Raw genomic sequence first — 19,801 nt, 5'->3', positions numbered from 1 at the left:
AACAGAAATAATATTAATCTAAATTCCAACTATTTACACTAAAGAAACTCCCACCATCATACAATACCATTACATGCAATTAATACTTAACCAGTGTGTGGGCCCACACACACACCCGCCGGCGCTCACCCACACCCGTTGCAGACCAGTACTGAAGGTAGTGAACGTGGGTCTGGAAACTTTCAAAGAGCCTTTCCGCTCAACTGAACTCAAATCAAAAGAACCAACAGAAATGTGTACCTCTGGCCAAATGTACAATTACCACCTCTGCGGAGAAATTCCGTTTTAAAGGAAGCTGGGAACCAACGTCTTGCAAACCACCACTCTCCCACGTAGACAAACTAGTTTTTGTACTCCAGTGAAACGTTTCTGACCTGGAAACTGTCTCTCCCACGTTGACTGAAGAAGGCGCTCCACTCCCGTGAGTGATCTTCTGCCCAACTGTGAATAGTTGCTCCTGTAACAAACACGCTGGCATCTTTCACCCGTATCTGTCGTTTTTAACCTCTTAAAATATATTATGTACTACTTTTTCTTCTTTATACTCTCAGCAAATGTCCACAAGTCATTCCTTTATATATAATACACTACCGTGGCTGTCCGTTTTTTTTTAATTCTCGAGTAACTTCATTTGCAAACACACTTTCTCCCTTTCTCTCTCTCTTTAATTAAAACCCACCTGAGGAAATCGCTGGTGCGCACTTCCTTGTATCTCTTGTAAAATAAGCTGTACATCTTTTGTTGGCTGCCAGCCAGTAGAGGAATGTTATGGGAGACCATATCCTCACTTTTAACAATTTTCTTGTTGTATAATCAGGCATTTATAGAGATTAGATAATATAGTAATTTAAGGATTAAATATGTATAATACTTTTTTTATTATGGTATTTAATTTATACCTTGCCTGAAGTTTTAATGAATCTGCCTTTTTTCTAATTATCAAGAAAAAGACATATTTTAGTAAGCTCTCTGGTAAAGGAGCATTACTGCTGTAGAGATTATACCGTGTTTAATGAAAATATCTTTCAAAAGATCCATTTATAAATCGCAATTCTTTTATTTTACACCCGTTGTATAGATATGCTTTTTAGTTTATGATGGCTTTGGCCTTTAAACATCTGCAGGTTTTATGGTTGTCTTTCTTGTACATTTTGTCATTTGTTTTACATGTTTCATACTTTTGCATTGTGGCTTGAAACACCATACTGTATATGTACTGTATATGAATATGTATGTATATATTGTCGATGTTAGGGGTCGCTGTTGCCCCTTTTAACCCAACAGACAGACGTACAGGACACAGGTTAAAGCACCAAGAAGTACTGTAACATTTTGTCTTCCTGAAAACAGTGCCTAAAGCACCACAGCCACCATAAACAGGCAAATAAACACAATAATCAACACAATACAGCACAATTCTCTCTCTCTCTCTCTCTCTCTCTCTCTCTCTGTCTCTCTCTCTCTCTCTCTCTCTATATATATATATATATATATATATATATATATATCTCCTCCACACCTCCCAGCAAGCTTTGTCCACCTCCACCCAACTCTGGCATTCTTGCTGGGTCTTCAGCAGTCCTTTATATAGTTCTTGATCCTGACGTGCTTCTACTCTTCCGTCCATGTGACTTGCTAGCCTTTCCAGGCCAGACTGAGAATTAAAGTTCTTGTCTGTTGTCATAGTCCATTAGTACTTCCTGGCTAGGTGAGAATTTCTTCTCCCACCATTTTCCCACAGCGTCCCCTGGCGGCACCCACAGTACCCATCAAGGCTGTGTTGCCGAAGTCAAAGTCCCATAGTGCCCTGCTGGAATCCGGGGCACCACTGAAGTCCAGGGAAGTCGCCATCTAGTCTTTTGGGGAAGGCAGTGTCCTGCAAAATCTGCTTTCCCCCATCCTTCTATCTCAGGGGCATCCCAGCCGTTTCTTACAATGTATATAGTGCCCACTCAACCAGAATGCTTCACAGCTTCTCCCCAAGGCTGTCTCCACTGCCACCTGTTGAACTGTCAAATTTATACACTTTTCCTTCTTTAAATGTTCTAACTGTGCTTAGAGTCTAATTTTTGGATCTAGGATATTCTAATCAGTTTTTTAATAACCTAACAACTAATGAAATCACTTAATTACGTATACATGTGTAGTATCCTATTTTGCACTGTGTTGTCTTCTGCACTTCTTTATAAAATGTGTTAATCTTTTTTCTGACTTGGGCTGTTGCATGTTACACCATGGGCATGAAGGCACACGACTTCATCTCACGATGTACTTGTATTTGGCTGTGATGACATTAAAGGAGTACATGACTTGACTTAGCTATCAGAGAAGTGAAATCTTTCACTAAGTCGGTGCCTTTGCTTAGGAATTCATTTCAGACAAAGCCACCTGTTCTCCTAGATCTTTTGATCACAAGAAAGTCTCCTCTACCACTATGTAAAGGATTACTCCGTCAGTATGGCTGTTCTGTAATCCCAAGTTTCAGTTTCAGGTTTGCCATCCTGAGTGAATTTCTGAGCAGAAACTGGCATTCAGCTCTGTATTGGGTGGATCTGCTGGTGTTTTATAGTCATTCATTCATCCATCCATCCATTATCCAACCCGCTACAGGGTGAGGCAGAAAGGACGGACGTCTTTGAAATGGCTAGAACTCACCACTAGGTGGAGTGACAGATGTGCGGTAGGTGGCGTCAGGTTCACAAAGTCTTAGCATTTTTTTTATTTTCTTTTTAGTTGGAGCCGTGGACGATAGAACACCGTGTTTTTGCGTACGACTGTTTTGTCAAGAACAACCAATCTATTACCGCAGTTTCATTGCCATTTCAATATCCACAGAAATAAAGCTGTTCCCGCTCGTAACACTATCCTACGTTGGGTTAAAGCACTTCGTACACGAGGTACACTAATGAACAAAAGACCGCCGGGAGCTACACGAATGGCATGCACCCCTGAAAATGTGGAAAGCATATGACTAGCCCTGCTGCACCGTCCAAGTCGATCTTCTCGGAAGCATTCTTCTGAACTTGGCCTCAGTAATCGTTCGGTAAGGCGTATTTTGCATTTAGACCTGCATTTCCATCCCTACAAATTGTCAAATGCTATTTCAATATGAACTCAAATCTTTCCGTAAATTTCTTTGTAAGAAAAAATTAACAATTTTGTGATTTAGTAAAAAATGCCCGTCCTTTCTGCCTCACTCTGTATATCCTAACTACAGGGTCACGGGGGGTCTGCTGGAGCCAATCCTACCCAACACAGGGCGCAAGGCAGGAAATAAACCCTGGGCAGGGCGCCAGCCCACTGCAGTGTAGTCATTAAGTCAGGTATTATTAGCTAATGTCAAAGTCACTACAGTCCTCCATGTCAATAGCCAGTCTGACATACTCCTTTAGTCGTCATTTTTCTTTGTCGTCTTCTTCTTCTACTTCTTTATCTTTACCCAGCTCTATGTGGAGTCGATGTGCTTGTGCTCTCACCTGCCTGCCTCAGTAAGTTGCCGTCTCTTCGCTCTTACATTTTTACCGTTCATATAATCATGGCAAGTCACGAAAAAATTATAAAATGGAAGGAGGATTACACTGAGTATGGCTTTACCAAAACAATTATTGATGGAGAATACAGTATCCATTATTCATAAAGCTTCAATTAGTGATCTGTTTTTCTGCGTTAACCTCATATTTTTTCATACTTCTTCTCAAACCAAGGGGGTGCGAAATTGGCCTCGTCCATCACAGGGGGTGCGAGGGTAAAATGACTCGGGAAGCGCTGCCCTAAGACCTTCTGTTGTGATGTTTAGGGTAAAAAAAAACAAAAAAAAAAAAAAGACTTTGAAACAATTTAGCCCTGTAAAAAATAAATCCATAAAGACAAATGGCAGAATAACTGTTTTTTCACATCATTCAAAGCAATTATTTGTAAATGCATTTGTGTGTTTATGCATGAGTGTGTATATTATATAGTCATTTGCGGAGTTTACAGCATTAAAGGACCTTTCAACCGTAAATAACTGGGAAAAATGAAGCACCATGGAGCCTCTGACATGCTTGAATTCAGTTACCAAATATAAAAAAAAAAATATAGAGGCAGTTCTCAAGCTTAGATTTTACATTTGAAGTTACGGGAGTTTTATTAACAAGCATGCAGATACAGTTTAGCCAATGGAAACTATAATCACCATTGGGTGCAAAAGTTGGAAGGAAAAATACTGGGAAATTTAAACAAACATTCTGATTATGAAAATTATTGAAAAATAACCAGAAAATCCATCCACTTTAGCCTATTTTGTCACTTTAGAGTGGCTAGGATCTGTCACATCAGGAAGAAAGTTAAATTATAAAATATTAATAATATACAAGCATAAAGAGTCGGGACAAAAGTGGTGAACACTGCTTAAAAGACAGGGTCGCAGTCCAATGCAGACAAATGCAGGTCAGTACACATACACACACATATGATGTAGGCAGGAGTCTCAAAGTGACCGACTCCTTCCGGTGTAGTCGGTTCTTAAATTACTCCCAGGGCGGGCGAAGGTGATTGGCAGAGTTGGCATTAGAGCTGCTCCTCTCAACGATCTGAGGGAAAAAAAGAAGCAACACAAGTGATGGCGCTAACCCACGTACCAAGTTTGAAATCACAGTTATTGCAGAATTCCTGAAGATGTCCCCTACTTGTGCATGTCTGAAGTAGGAGGTGCAACAGCTCCCCAAACACAACTGCACAACACAGTCACAGGTACAAACAGAAGGTATTTTTTATTTTTTCAGTACCTCCAAATCCTTTCCACAATAGTGAAGCACAGAATCTTCTTGTCTCCTTAAACAAATACAAAATATTTTCATCTCCTTCCACATAGTCTCATCCACTCTCCTCCTGACTCTGACTAACCATATAGGAAAAATGTGTGACCTGAAAGTACGCTTGGAGCAACCGCATCATATCCAGCAATCCATCTATCTATCTATGTGTGTGTGTATATACAGTATATATATATATATATATATATATATATATATATATATGTGTGTGTGTGTATATGTATGTGTACAACCAATACCCCCGATCACACAGACTTAGCTACCTCATCGCCCCTCCCCCCCACATGAAATTTTTGCTACATATTGCCTTTGATTCTTGTAAGTCTAAGTATTATCCTCTGATGAAGGCCCCTGGCAGGGGTTGAAAGCTCAGGAATAAAAACTACTTTATGATATGTGATTCATTTTCTTCCTTTGCGGATCTCCAGCTGCAAATATGCAAACCGTATCACAGTTCTTCTCTTCCATATATGTGTATATACTGTGTGTATGTATGTATGTGTATATACACATACAGTATACAGCGTGTAGTGGGTCCGGCAATGCACTGTAGCAGTGCATGCTCCCCAACTTGACTTGACTTGTAGCGGAAGCCCAAAGTAGCGGTCTGCAGCTCCCACAGCTTCCCCTGGTAGCATCCCTGGAACCTAACAGAGACGAGTCAAACAATACCAAGTCCCTGTGGGACTCTGGGGGGACATTACAATCCAGGGCACTGTCATATAGCTGTTCAGGGGAGACAGCACCTTTCATAAGTCATCTCCCCCTGTCTTTCCATCATCAAGGCTTCCCGGTTAGGTAATGGTGCCGGCGGCCATCCGTCACTAGATTATATTAATATAGATAATAATAATAATAGATATATTGTCACAAAAATGACACAAAGTCATCAAAAAGGTTTGGGGCAGCCACCCATAGATTGTGCCATGGCTGCAAAATGGTTGAATAAAATGGTCTGCAAGGGACAGAGAAAGATACTCCGTGCACCTCACCACCCCCTGGTCTGGCATGGAATTACTATCATTCAGGCCCTTTAGCTGTCTCCCAGCGAAAGGGTCTAAATGAAAGTAATTCCACACCAGACCAGGGGGGTGGCAGAGTGCACTGACCCTTTTTTCACTTTCCTGCCGAGCGTTCTTGGGAAATCCCACCTGGCCCGGATGACATCACTTTTGGTTCCTCAGAGAATCCTTCATCCTACCGACTATGCCACTGTCACAAAAAACAGATGTAAGAATTATAAAAAGGTTTGGGGCAGCCACCTATACAGTGTAATATTTCCTGGCCGCAATAGAATAAATCATTCACACTGATGTGCTCAGTACGGAGTCCAAAACAGAACTGACGAGTTAATGGGTAAATATGGTGGCTTTAAAGGCCAGCAAGGGCAGTGAGGTCTTTCAGGTCAGAAGTGGAAGGGTCCTCTCCCATAGGCTCGGATCCAGACGTGACGTCATTAAAAGGGCTAGAACCGGAAGGTTCTTCGTTCATAGGTTCCACACCGGAAGTGACATCCTCAGAAATGACGTCTTCAGGGTCAGGCAGGATTTTCTATGAACGATCTGCAGGAAAGTGAGAAAAAAGGTCAGCACACTCCGCCACCCCCTGGTCTGGCATGTAATTACTCTCATTTTGACCGTGTAGCTGCCTCCCATGTGCACATGTGTGACAATAAAATATATAAGGAGCCCTTCTTATTCTTTTGCCTGCTCATATTGCTTCAATGTCAACCAAGACCAGTGGACTTTATCACTCTGGATTAAACTTTGTGTCCTGCAAGTTTTTCTTGAACTTGGAAAGCCTGCTTTCAGTTATTCAGCACCAGTGGCTTAGAGACACCACAAGAGACTTTAAAGCTTAACTGTGTTGCATTAATTGGATGGTTTAAATGTGTATGAAATTGTTTTAGCTTTAAAGTGTTTAATTGCTTTTATTACCGTTATTGGTTTTAGCAGTTGTTTTGATTTCTATATATAGTTTAAAGTTTTTGTTATACTTGGCTGCATTATAAATTAGAGTTTGCACCTTGTATTTCAGATTTAATTAAAGGTGTGACTACATGGATGACTGATTACGTACACCGGGCTGTGCCTGTGTCTGCGTGAGTCGTACGGTGGTCTGGTGCCTTGGCTGTGATTCTAATAGGTAGACTAAGACCGCTGTAGCTCTGAATTAGATTAGCGGTTTTGAGCATATCGATTTGTAAGTTTTGTCTGTGTATGCGGTGTACTGTTAACGTTTTATAAAATGTTTGGCACACACAGATCACAACTTTAGCACAACGTGCTGCACTTTTGTGAAACCCCTCTCATTGCTTAGTCCAGAACACATTGCAGGTCCGTGGCCCTTCGTCCTGGCAGTTTGCTGTTCGCTCGCCGCTTGGCTTTCACTCATTTTGTGTTCTTTCTCACCGAGGGTCTCCCTCCCCTTTCTCCTCTGCTCTTTTGTGATTGCTGGTTATGAGCTTTTCACCACTTTTGGCCAGTTGCCTATCAACAAAGGTGTCTTGTCAGTGAATATTGAGTTACAGTGAATGGCACTGCCTCGCTAAAAATGACACCCTTTGTTCAGAGAGAAGAGAGCCGAGGTAAAAGTCAAGAAAATGCTGTGTGTGCCACTGCCTCTGCTGCCAATGCCTTCTGTTGTTTGGCGCTGGGATAGTAATTCCCTAGAAATTGCTTGCCGGTGTTTTTTTTTCCCCCTCAAATGTGCCATTGACCCAGTCCCTTTGTGTCAAATGACATGCTAGCTTTCAAATGGATAGATTTCAATTGTGGACGTTGAATTCACAGAAGAGCAGATGGCCGAGGCAGTCTATTTCTCAGTGAATTGGATGCTGGCAAAAGCTGTGGCCAGAAAATTACCTGAACTATCGAATGCAAGTGGCAGAATGCTGCTTTTCCAGTCTCCTGAGAATCGATCCATATTCAATATATACAGTAGGTTAGGGCTGCCGTATAAGAGCTACAGCCACCAAACATAATCCCCATGCTCGACTGCATCTTCTGCCACCATTTTCATGACTTGATAACCTAGAGTCTGTCACAGTGTAACCAGGTAGCAAACTCATATTGAAAACTGATTGTCAATCACAGGGGGTTTAGTTCAGGTTTAGCCCGGCCTGTGACACCTGGTCCAAGTCTACAGAGTCCCTCCATCTGCCATTGCTCAATTCATACAGTTCTCTAGCAGGACCTTTGCTTAATTCAGAATTGTTGGAGTCCAGAGCTTGAACGACTTCACGAATGGGCACGCTGGGTTGTTACCTGGGGGGCCCCATGCTAATCTATGTATGTTGTGACTTGCTGAGTGGTTTTGTAGGTAGGGGCTCTAGTGCACTGCTTTGCCCGGGGGTCTATAATGCTGTTAAGATGGCCCTGCCGGCAGCATCAAGTGCAATGCACGGACCACCTCTGTTGGAGGGCACATTCGTGCATACACCCACAATGGATAAATGTAAAGATGTGAACGACGTCTTTGGGAGCACTTGTTCTGTGTAGCTCTTGTAAAGTATGAGTGGGTGATGTTCACCACAGAAGGTAGATCTTATTAATGATGAGAAACTTGGAGGAATGATAAGATGTTTAATGAAGGTTTAAAAAAATCATATTCACAATAGAAGGTTGCAAGAGACAATAATCATTAGAGGCAGTTGGCAATTGTAATGAAATAGGATGAGCAGTTAGATTTTTCTTTAACTTGATATGTATAGATTATTGCTTATACTTTAGACATAAGCCATGCAGAACCCAGTTAATACTGTAATAACATCCAAATGCTTTTTAAAGGCTAATCATATTATCTATCAATTACTGTATATATAAACCACTTATGTTTTAAAAGTTTAGTGTGATAATTTGTTTGTCCTGTGTATTTTATAATGTTTCCCTCCTTTTATAATTATAAATGTTCATTTCAGGGTTTGGCCATCTCAGTTCTGAATCACCTTCAGATTTTGCTTTAATTTTATTTTTTTCTTTCTCTTTTTCATTTGGTTCTCCAGGTGAGCAGAGTGCCCGTGGAAAGCTGTGAACAATACAAGAGCTGCACGGAGTGTCTTGGGTCCAAGGATCCTCACTGTGGCTGGTGTGTCCTCCATAACATGTAAGTAGAGGCGCAGTTTCTGTGTTTGTGGGTAGCAGATTTGGGCCCTGGGTTACACAGACGTCTTGACCATAAAAGACAATCTTCTACTACAGTATTTTTAAAAAACAAACTTCCCAGGATTCATTATGCTCATATTTGTGTGCAGTTGCCTGTGCTTGTTTTTGTTTAGTCAGTCAGTCATTTTGAAAACCAATTAGACCTGAACAGGGTGTGACAGATAGGGGGCAGTATCGCTCCCTTGAACCCTTGTCCAAATCACCAGACACCAGATAAGTCCAAATGTTGACTTTATTCATACAGTACAGTGCACAAAGCACCCTCTCCTCCACAATACTCATATAATATACCAATACAATCACAATAAACCAATTCACCACTCCCAGACACGTTGCCACCCTTCCACCCAGCTCAACGCTCTGGTGTCTCTTTCAGTCTTTTATAGTCCTTGTCCCGGAAGTGTTTTGCCCTCTCTGTCCACGTGACTAGGAACACTTCCGGGTCAGATAAAAATCCTTCTTCTTTACCCCGGAAGCACGTCATTCCCCTTGTCCATGTGTACTTCTGGGGCGTAGGAAAAATAGTCGCTGCTCCTCCCTGCAGCGCCTTCTAATGGCCCCCATGGTATCCAGCAGGGCTGTAAAGGAAAACTCCAATGCCCATAATTCCCTGCTGGCATTCGGGGTACCTCCATGCTGCAGGGAGGGCTCCACCTGGTGGCGTGGGGGTATTGGCCGGGATAAACAGCCGGCCATCCATCACAAGGCTCACAGAGGTCTGCTGGAGCCTATCCTGGCTATGTAGGGTGCAAGGCAGGAACAAACACTGGACAGGGTGTCAGTCCATCACAGGGCGCACACAACACATACACCCCAACCACACAGTAGGGCCAAGTTAGGATTGCCAATTCACCTAAGCTGCATGTCTTTAGACTGTGGGAGGAAACCCACGCAGGCATGGGGGGTACATGCAAACTCCATGCGGGGCCCACTGCGCCACCATATCACCCTGTTTCTATTTATCTTTAAAAAAAAAGAAAAAAAAACTTTGTAAAACAATTAGGTAAGTTCAGAACAAATATAATAAAGTATATGATGCTTCTTCACAATGATTTGGTTATTAACTATAAATGTCCTTAATCATTTGCTTTTTTTAAATAACTGATTATTTCAAAATGCAGCAGTAATAAGCAAAGATGCAAAAATGTAATTGTAGGTCTCATTACACTTTGTTTCGTATAAACTGGACATTCTCATGTATGTTGGATTATTCTAATTATTTGGTTAATCAAACCAACCAATTCATTTGGATAATTGATGTTTTACTGTATATATATATATATATGTGTGTGTGTGTGTGTGTGTGTGTGTGTGTGTGTGTGTGCGCTCACTGAAGGATTAGAAACCTGCAGAGTAACTTCACTTTTTGCAAAGATCGTTCCTTTCTTTCTCACTGCAATAAGTAAACAAAGGTGGGGACCATCAGTCCTTAATGGGAAGGAGGCTAATTAAGCAAAATAACTTCATTCCAGTTCCCTTCCTCTCTCAAAGCTGGCTGACTTGTTGGGAGCTTTCCTTAAGTACTTTCTGGATGAGAAGGGGATGGAATTTGGGAGACTGGTGGAAGTAAGAAGAAATGTTAAGGACAATGTCACACCTTACCTCTCCCCTGCTCCAAACCCACTCACATCTCTCCATTTCAATATATAAAACACAAGGCTGAGTCTCAGTACTTTAGCAAAGCCAGCTTTATTCAGCTTGAAACAGGAACAGTACGGCTATTTATTGTAATGGGACCTACCGCTCTCCTATACACGGACACAGCAGTCAGGCAGGGTTGTGGCCGGGTTAGTGGCCAAGTGATCCTGTGCCCTGCATTTATAATGTTGCTTGCATCACCCATTGATGACAAGCACTTATAGCGCCACCGTGATTGAATCGGAATGTGCTTAAGAAGCAAGCTGCTACAGCATTGGGAACCCGTGGTTGCCCCGGCAACTGATAAACTTTCTTCCACAGACGTAGTGATCATGCTTTGGGACGTTCTTCAGCATGTTGTTCTATTGGGGGGAATCCCAAAAGAGTTTAGAAACCTATATATATATATATATATATATATATATATATATATATATATATATATATATATATATATATATATATGAGAATTGGAGAATTAAATTAGTGAAAGAAAAAACCCGATCTAAATCCATGAAGTACTTGTCTTGTGAAAAGCAGACAGGGAGACTTTGGATTTTATATATAGAGAGAGAGAGTCACACTCCCTGTAAAATATGAAAATATGATGCATTTTAATGACTTTTTAATGAATGATTTGATCTGTTAACCACCTGTATTTAGATTTCACATTCTTCCTGTTTTTTTCCAGGTATTCCAGTTTTCTAATCCTCACCTTAGGTTAGTTTAAAAGCCTACATTGGTCCTCAGTCTTTGTGTGCTGGGATGATGCCCCATTCGTGGTAGTTTCCTGCTTTGCACCCAATGCTGCCAAGTTAAACTTCATGCCCCTGTGGAAGCTGGCCCGGACACAGACAGGCGGACACGTTAATGTCACCCAACACACGTTAATTCTCAAAGTCCATTATTTACAAAAGTGTAGCAACCTCCAAGAGTCCCCAAAGTCCTGGCCACAACAATGCCTTCCTTCTTCAGGCCGCCTCCTTGCCTCCTCCACCAAGCTCTTGTCTTACTCCACTCCCGACTCTAGCCATTGTCTGAAGGGATGCGGCCCCTTTTATATGCACCCAGATGTGCTCCACGTGCCTCCCGGCAATCATCCACCAACACTCCCCAGTGTGGCGGAAGTGCCGGCCACACACCCGGAAGTTCTCTTCACCCCAGCACTTCCGGGTGTGGCAGAAGTGCTGAAGTCCAGGGCTCCAAAGGCACAGGTGCGCCCCCTGGTGTTGACCATGGGCCCCTACAGAGTAGAGCTTCATAGCTCTGTACCCGTGGCCCCCAAAGGAACCAGGACGGTCGCCCCGACATGGTCTGGGGAAAGCGTAAGCCCTCCTCCGGTCCTCCTGGGCATCCCAGCCAGGTCGCCACCCCAGCCATCTCCGACACCCGTAAGAATGAGCCAAATTAAGCACATCTCCTAAAAGATTGCTGCTCTTACAAATAACTTGTTGGGCTGTCTTTTAGAAATGTTCATCAACATCAGAAAAAATGAAGATGTCATAGGACACAGCCTGACTCTGGTTTCTGTGCCTAATGTACATGGAAATGCCAGGATATTTAATAAAGTGTGTTGGATTAAGCAGGGGATGGGAATAAGGAATAACTTACAATTATAAAATAACGAATGGCCTGTCAGTGCCTGTTGTACTTTACCATGTGCAGTATCCCTAACGTTTCTTTCAGTCTCCCTCTTTCTCTCTCCTGCCCTATTCCTCTTCCTTTGATTCTTTGGCACTCTGAATATTGATACTCTCTTGACAGGGTGTGTGTATCTCCATTTTCCAACTCTAAGTACATTGTGGTCTGGCACGGAGCAACAATTTAAATATCCCCTGGGGTTCACTTATAGATGTCCCCTGGAATCACTTTCCAGCACTATGACAACTCCTCTGACAGCTTTTAATGTCTTTATACCCAGTGTCTATTGAATAAATTGTATTCCATTTCCCGATTTTTCCTGTAGTTTTAGTCAGCTATCTGCTTCTAAATTAACATTTCCTTTTTTCCCTCACAGATTTGCTATACAACAGATTTCTCATGAGAGCGTCTTTAGTGAGCTTTAATGCTTGTCTTAATGACGCTCTCTCTTGGGTTTCAAGATCAATGCTCAGTCCTCTTGCATAACTTCATTGTGCCTGTCATTCCATTCCTAATGTTATGATTCACTTTACTTCACTCGAGTGCTTTGTATAGACAAGAAGCTGAGCTGTATGAAACCTTCAGAATCAACTAGCTTGTATCTTTTGGAAAAGAGAAGGAGTGCCCCGCTCAGCTCAGATTTGTCCATTACAGTATGTTGCATCTCAGCTGTGGAGAAATGTTGGGTGTAAATTCAGCAGAGAGCTTGAATTGCATTGTGGGCTGAAATCCCTGTGATTTTCCAGAACAATCTATTGACCTGCCTCTGCTCTTATTGTTAGACTGCTTGTTGGTCTTTATTTAAAAAAAAATGAGGAGAATGGTTCACTTCTGGAAACGTAGGTTTTTTTGGTTTAACACTAGAATCATTGAAGCCTACGAAAAAGTCGTAATTCCAGGCCTCCTTTGAGTCCTTTGCACCTCCCCATGAGTGTCTTTGTCTTACAAATGTGTCGATCAGCACTGGCAGCAGGCAGCCTGCTCACTCATCACCCCACCGAGGCTGCTGAAGTCAACTGAGACACTGAAGTCTCTTTATCTGGCAGTGAGGTGTTTGGAATTGTAGAGGGTAAATAATATATTGTTATTTCAAATATATACATTTCAGGTGTATTATGTGTCTACATCAATCTGAGTAAACATAGGATGACAGGAAATGTGAGGCAGGAAATGTTGAACACATAACTAAAAACAGAAAATTTTTCAAAAGGTAGAAGAGGACGGCTTATTTAGTTCCAAAGATTTTAAGGTTATGCCACTTTACACAACATTTTCAGTGATAATCAGTCATAGACTACTTTCACATAATTTTAAGTCGGAAGCAGTCACTGGCGTGCTCCCATCACGTCAGTCATGTGATGTGACCAACTGCAACTAGTCCGTGATTCGACCGTACAAGACGGGTTTGATTTTGTCATTAGTCGTGGGATGGTCTCCATGTGGAGGAGAGTTGACAAGCAATGAATGCTTATCTGGGAGTACAATGAATATAATGCAGCAACAAGGAAGAAGGAATGTAGGTGTTTTGGACCTCTCAAACAGATGAGAAGCTTGTTTGTCTGATGTCTCATGTTTTATGTACCACGATAAACTGGAAAAATGGAAAAAAGTACAAAGATTGCCTGAATTTGCTGTACCTGTTAACCTTCATGCAACACTCTCTGTAGGCAGTACCCTATTGGCTGTTTGAAAAACGGGCCAAGCATGTCTGTACCGAAAAACTGGCACTCAGTCAGTAAATGTGACAAGGGCAATTGACAGTTTCAACTGACATGGTCCGGCGACAAGATCAACCACCGCGTTCGGCAAATCTGATATACAGTACATCATGACTAGAAGTCGCGTAAGGTGACATCAACTTTAGTGGCTGCATAGTGAAAGGTTTCTCAACCAATGGGGACATTCTCAAATGGTTGTTTTCTTAATGTAATTCCTATTATCATCAACTTTGAGCTTATTTCCTCATTAATGCAAGTATTGATGAAATTATTTGTTTGAATTAGAAGAGAGCGTATTTACAATGGCACTACTTTTTTTCAATAATTTAATTCAGGAGTTTAAATTCCATTGCACTCCTCACACCAGTGCTATCCCAGACAGAAGCACATATAACATGTTCTGTAATTTCTTAATTATCAGTTGGTTAACACTGACATAAATGTTAGACAGCTCATCCAACACTTTGAACAGGAGCCCAAACCTGTCTTTCCTCTCTCTTTTTAGACGGCTGCCTGTTGATTGTTACAACAGAATAGAAATTACAGTTCCTGCATATCCTGACATGAGTAATGATAATTGCCATCTCTTTTCAGCAGCCTAGAATTTAGTGCCACACCGACAAAATAAAATGTATAGAAATATCTGCAATAGTTTTCCCTTTTTTCTTGCTGACTTAGTAAATTGTACAAGTTTGCCTTTTTTTTTAGCCTGTGGAAATGATTTAGTCAGCATATATCAATACCATACAAGGTTTACATATTTTTCTACTTAATGATGTTCCTTTTTTGTTTGTAAGTATCTATGAGAGGTTTAAATTTGCAAACAACCAAATAAATAAGCGATTATGTGCAACAATCTACTCATCCATTTTTTGAAATACACAAGAGTTGACCCCAAACTAAACAAATGACCCAGTTCTGAGTGCAGTGCCATCACCCGCAAATGGATGGCACCCTTGATCTCAGTCACTCCTCCACTCTGAGACACATTCAGGGCCTGACTGACCACGAAGGATTTAAAATACAAGCCCCCTGGCCATCAGAGCTGAAGAGTGCTGTGTCAGATCACTTGGTTAAGAGAGGCTTTCTCTTTATGTCTTCACGGGTAGGCCTGCCCGACGCTAGATAAAACAGTCTGCATTGTGCAGTATTTGTCAGCTCCATGTCTGCCTCTGTCTCTGTCTTTATGACAAATTGAAGCTACTACAGAATTAATATTGAAAGAATCAATGGGACAACGTTTACTTTTTTAATGAAGCTGTAACAACAGATTGACCAATATATTCTAAACAGTGGTCATCATTTAGCAGTTAAACACTGCCAAAATAACAAAACCAGAAAGCAGTGGAAATATGATTATGTGAAGTAAACTAAACTTCACTTTTAAAAGTCTTAGCAGTTTTGGTAACACTTTAGGTGCTGTAAAATGCATATATTCCTCATTTACTCTTCTTATATAGAAATGTCTACGTGTGGAAGTGTGTGTGTCTGTCCGGTCCAGAAGTGAGAGGTGGAGTCGGGGTAAAGGCCTCACCTCTGAGGAAACTGAAAACCCGCTCAGCCGCTAATAACACAAGCGAGGCGAGCACGTCAGCAAAACAAAACCTCAGAAGAAAGACAAAGTCGTTTAGCCGCTAACAATCAGCAAAACGGTATCCCTTTTACTTTTCCTCCCACCACTAATGCACAAGCAAGAGATGCGAGATGCCCATAGTAGTTCTTTTCAATTACCTGACATTTCTACATTTCAGTTTATTTTCTGATGATTTCAATAGTTTCTAGGACCCTGGACTTTTTATAGCACAGGCTTACATGGCTAGTATGCAATAAGACCTTAACAAAGGCTTCTTTTGGTCTTCATGACACTTCTGAAACATCAGTAGATAGAGTACTCATGTCTGTGCCGTGTGGCATATTGACATGATGGTAAAGTGACTTATTAATATGAAGATTCACAGGCTTTACACTAAATATGTAATGTCAAGTTAAATGAGTCTCAGTTAATCCACCTCAGACTACTCCAAAGTTACGTTTTGTTAGTAGGCGACTTTGCAGAGATGAGTAAACACTTTACTGATGCTTTGTAACTGTTATGAAGACCCAAAAAGTGCGTGTTCAGTTCAGATCAGTTGTTGGATTAAACGGAATTGGATGGAATTCAATGACAGGTTGGACTGGTCTCATAACACTGAGAAAGTATGTAAGAAAGAGCAGAGAAGACACTTCTTATTTAGTAAACTGTGCTCTTTCAGAGTTCTACAACTCTTTGATGCAATTTTCTATGCTGTGGTGCCCTGAACTGGTAACGTCAATTCAAAAGAAGCCCACCGAATCAACAAGTTAACTTAAAGGGCAGGCTCATTTATTGGACTCACTCTGGACCCCCAGGAGATTGTAGCAAAGGAGAGAATTAAAACATAACTGAGGGCCATTACACACAATGCTGCACATCCTCTCTCTGACACACTAACACTGAGGACTTTCAGCCAACCAGTTATTCAGCAAAAGTGTGTCAAGAAATGTGGCTGGAGCTCCTTCATAGCAGAAATGATACGCCTGCATAATGCTTCACTGAGACAGCCAAGTCAGAAGGTTTCTTTCTTTTCCATTTTCTTTCTTTTTAGTTATTCTGGTTATTATATTAGTACCCTATCTATCTATCTATCTATCTATCTATCTATCTATCTATCTATCTATCTATCTATCTATCTATCTATCTATCTATCTATCTATCTATCTATCTATCTATCTATCTATCTATCTATCTATCTATCTATCTATCTATCTATCTATCTAATTTTGCCTACTATACAGTACTAAAGAATCTAGCTATCTAGCTTCTGTAAAAAAGCTAAATTTCCCACTTGGGACAATTAAAGTTCTATCTCCAATGTTCTATCCAAGGCTGGAAGTTTTTGGAAGTGTTTGTTTGTCTTTTTTGTCTATCATCAGGTCCTAAATGATCTGTTAACAGAGAAGCTACACATTATGATTTGGATGTTCATTTCCTTGCCGTACAGAGAAAAACTAGCAAGTGCTGCTCGCTAAAGTGAAAGAGCACATTGCTAATGCAGCTGGTATACATCTTAGTTTACTGTCTTAAATGGTTTTTTATTTTCTGGTGAAGTGTGGCAATAATTCTACATTTTTTGTAGTTAGAATTAAGGATTGAGTTTCGGGATATAAATTCTTGAAACCTTCAATAAGTATTGCTTATTATTAAAGAACAGCTTCTAAACGTGTATTTAGTCATTTCTTTATTTGTCATTCTCTTTTGCATCATAAGCCGCCATATGCTACCATTTCAGTATAGCCGCTCCAATTGATGTTGCTGACCTGACCAGCTGTGTAAGCTTTCTCCACTGTTAAGAGCTGCGCTGATTCGAGATTCTCCTCCCACGCCACGGCCCTTGTAGTTTGAAGTCTGAATGCTAGGGGTGCACTTATTCAGTTCGACTAGTTTAGAGGCTTTACTTTCTTGCCCCTTGCGGGTGACTGCGACCTAAATGTTTGTTCCGGTGGAGGAACTGCAATGCCTATTTTAGGAGTCAGTGTCACCATCTGCTTTACACCATACTTCAATGTTTTTTTTTTTTACATTGACAAGTGGATTTTATTTTAGTTTAGGTATTACATGGGGCTATCTAGTTAAATATGAAATTTATTTTTTTTTGCTGACTTTGTAAATTGCACCACAGTTAACATTTTTAGCCAGCAGAAATGGCTTAGTCAGCATAAATCAATGCAATATAAAATGTTGTGTGTGTTTTATTATTTTCATAATAATTTTTCATTGTTTTCATTTAGAAGTATGCGTGAAATATTTAAAGGATCCTGTCCAGTGGCAAAGCCAGCCCACAAAAAAAGTATTTTTAAAAAATTTCTGTTCATACTTTATATAAAGCCTGATATAAATAATATACATGATATTACAAAATGCAGTTATGAGGTTTAAAAAGGGCACATGCTGATTGCGCATACACGTTGTGTCTCCACAAGGCTAGCAGAAAAACCCAAAAGCATATTCCTGTGTGCCTTTTTATCATTTCTTTGTGAATTTGAGTGTGCTGGGTGTGCCTTTCTTGTGTACCCAAGATATTCTGTACCAATTGTAATTAAAAAAAATGAATTTATATGTATATAAATTATATTATTATTATATATATATATATATATATATAGAGAGAGAGAGAGAGAGAGAGAGAGAGAGAGAGAGAGAGAGAGAGAGAGAGAGAGAGAGAGAGAGAGAGAGACAGACTGCATCCTTTCCTGGCTGGGATAGCCTTAAGTTGGATGGAACAGGGAAGAAACCATGTACTGTGCATTATCTCCCCCAGATCGCTAGATGGCAGCACCCCTGGGTTACATTGGTGCCTTGGATTCCCACAGGGCATACGGGAAATTGGAGTTCTTTGACTCAGCCCTCTTGGATTCCATAGGTGCCACTAAGAGTTGTTTCAGGGACTGGAGAGCCCTACTTCATGGGGCTTCTGCCTCATCCAGATAGTTCTCTCAGGCCACATGTATGGAACACCAGAAGTACTTCTGGGTGATAGATTAAAGGACCTGGCTGCTTGAGTTCTGGAAACCAGACTCTGGAGGAAGATGAGTGGAGGAGGAGGCTGTGGCCACTGATGGTAAAAGAGAAGAGAAAGAGTGGCAGAGAGCTTTATTATTGCCCCTGTGCTATGTATTATGACTGTGGTACGAAACGCTTTCCCAAGAAGAGTTTGCCACAATAAAAACTCTTTCTACTTTTATACTTGTTTCTGAACCTGTTTGTGTTGGTCATTTGGGGATATGGAGATGGATTATATATTTATACTTTTTAAGAAATTATGAATAAGAAGCGTCTATTTAGAGAAAAATGTGAGTGCCAAAGACTTATAATATGGTAACTATTTGGGACTTTTTAGAGACTATTAAGACATAGGGTTGTAAACAGAATTTACCATTTATCTGTGTGCTGATTGGAATAAAATAGCTCTCATGCTGTTGTGTAACAATGAATTGTTATTGAATATTAACTGTTCATCAACTCTTTTTGATGACTTTATCCATTTCTTCTACCTGCACTACCAAGAAGAGTTTGCCACAATAAAAACTCTTTCTACTTTTATGCTTGTGTCTGAGCCTGTTTGTGTTGGGTGTTTGGGGAGATGGAGATGAATTATATTTTTATACTTTTTAAGAAATTATAAATAAGAAGCTTCTATTTAGAGAAAAATGTAAGTGCCAAAGACTTATAATGTGGTAACTATTTGGGACTTTTTAGAGACTATTAAGACATAGGTTTGTAAACAGTATTTACCATTTATCTGTGTGCTGATTGGAGTAAAACAGCTTTCATGCTGTTGTGTAGCATTGCATTGTTCAGGAATATTCCCCGTTCATCCACACTTATTGGTGACTTCCTCCATTTCTTCTTCCTGCAGTTGTTCCCGCAAAGACAAGTGTGATCGTGCAGACGAGCCCCAGCGCTTTGCTTCTGACCTGCGCCAATGCGTCGAACTCGGCATCCAGCCCAAGAACATCTCCGTAACCATGTCGGAGGTCCAGGTGAGCACCACAAAAAGTTTAGTTTGCCTCTTGCAATTTTTTTTTTTTTTTTTTTTTAAGTTGCTTGAGTAAAATTGTTGAAAAAAATACCTCCTAGTCTTTATGGATTTTAAAGTTGATCCTATAACCCACTCTTGTATTTTCGATTCTCTTTCCTGATGAAGAATATACCATATAACATATGAGTTGTCGAGTTTAGCGATGTGTTTGTCTCTTTTCACGTTTAAGCTATGAATGAATATTTGATTTTTTTTTTCTTGATTTCCCC

The 19,801-nt window shown here is 40.7% G+C and overlaps 1 protein-coding gene across 3 annotated transcripts in view; it reads left to right on the top strand.

Annotated features, from left to right (window-relative positions):
- Nucleotides 1–19,801, top strand: part of LOC120541257 (plexin-A1-like) — a 710,643-nt gene that overhangs the window by 356,973 nt on the left and 333,869 nt on the right. For all 3 annotated transcript variants that reach the window (XM_039772729.1, XM_039772730.1, XM_039772728.1), the window contains 2 exons: nucleotides 8,818–8,918; nucleotides 19,410–19,533. In XM_039772729.1, coding sequence (XP_039628663.1) covers nucleotides 8,818–8,918; nucleotides 19,410–19,533 — 225 coding nt within the window. The remainder of the gene's footprint in view (nucleotides 1–8,817; nucleotides 8,919–19,409; nucleotides 19,534–19,801) is intronic.

This window comes from Polypterus senegalus, chromosome 12 (assembly GCF_016835505.1).
Source record: "Polypterus senegalus isolate Bchr_013 chromosome 12, ASM1683550v1, whole genome shotgun sequence".
Taxonomy (NCBI): Eukaryota; Metazoa; Chordata; class Cladistia; order Polypteriformes; family Polypteridae; genus Polypterus; species Polypterus senegalus.
The sequence above is the reverse complement of the archived record's forward strand: the minus strand, read 5'-3'. Positions and strand labels throughout refer to the sequence as shown.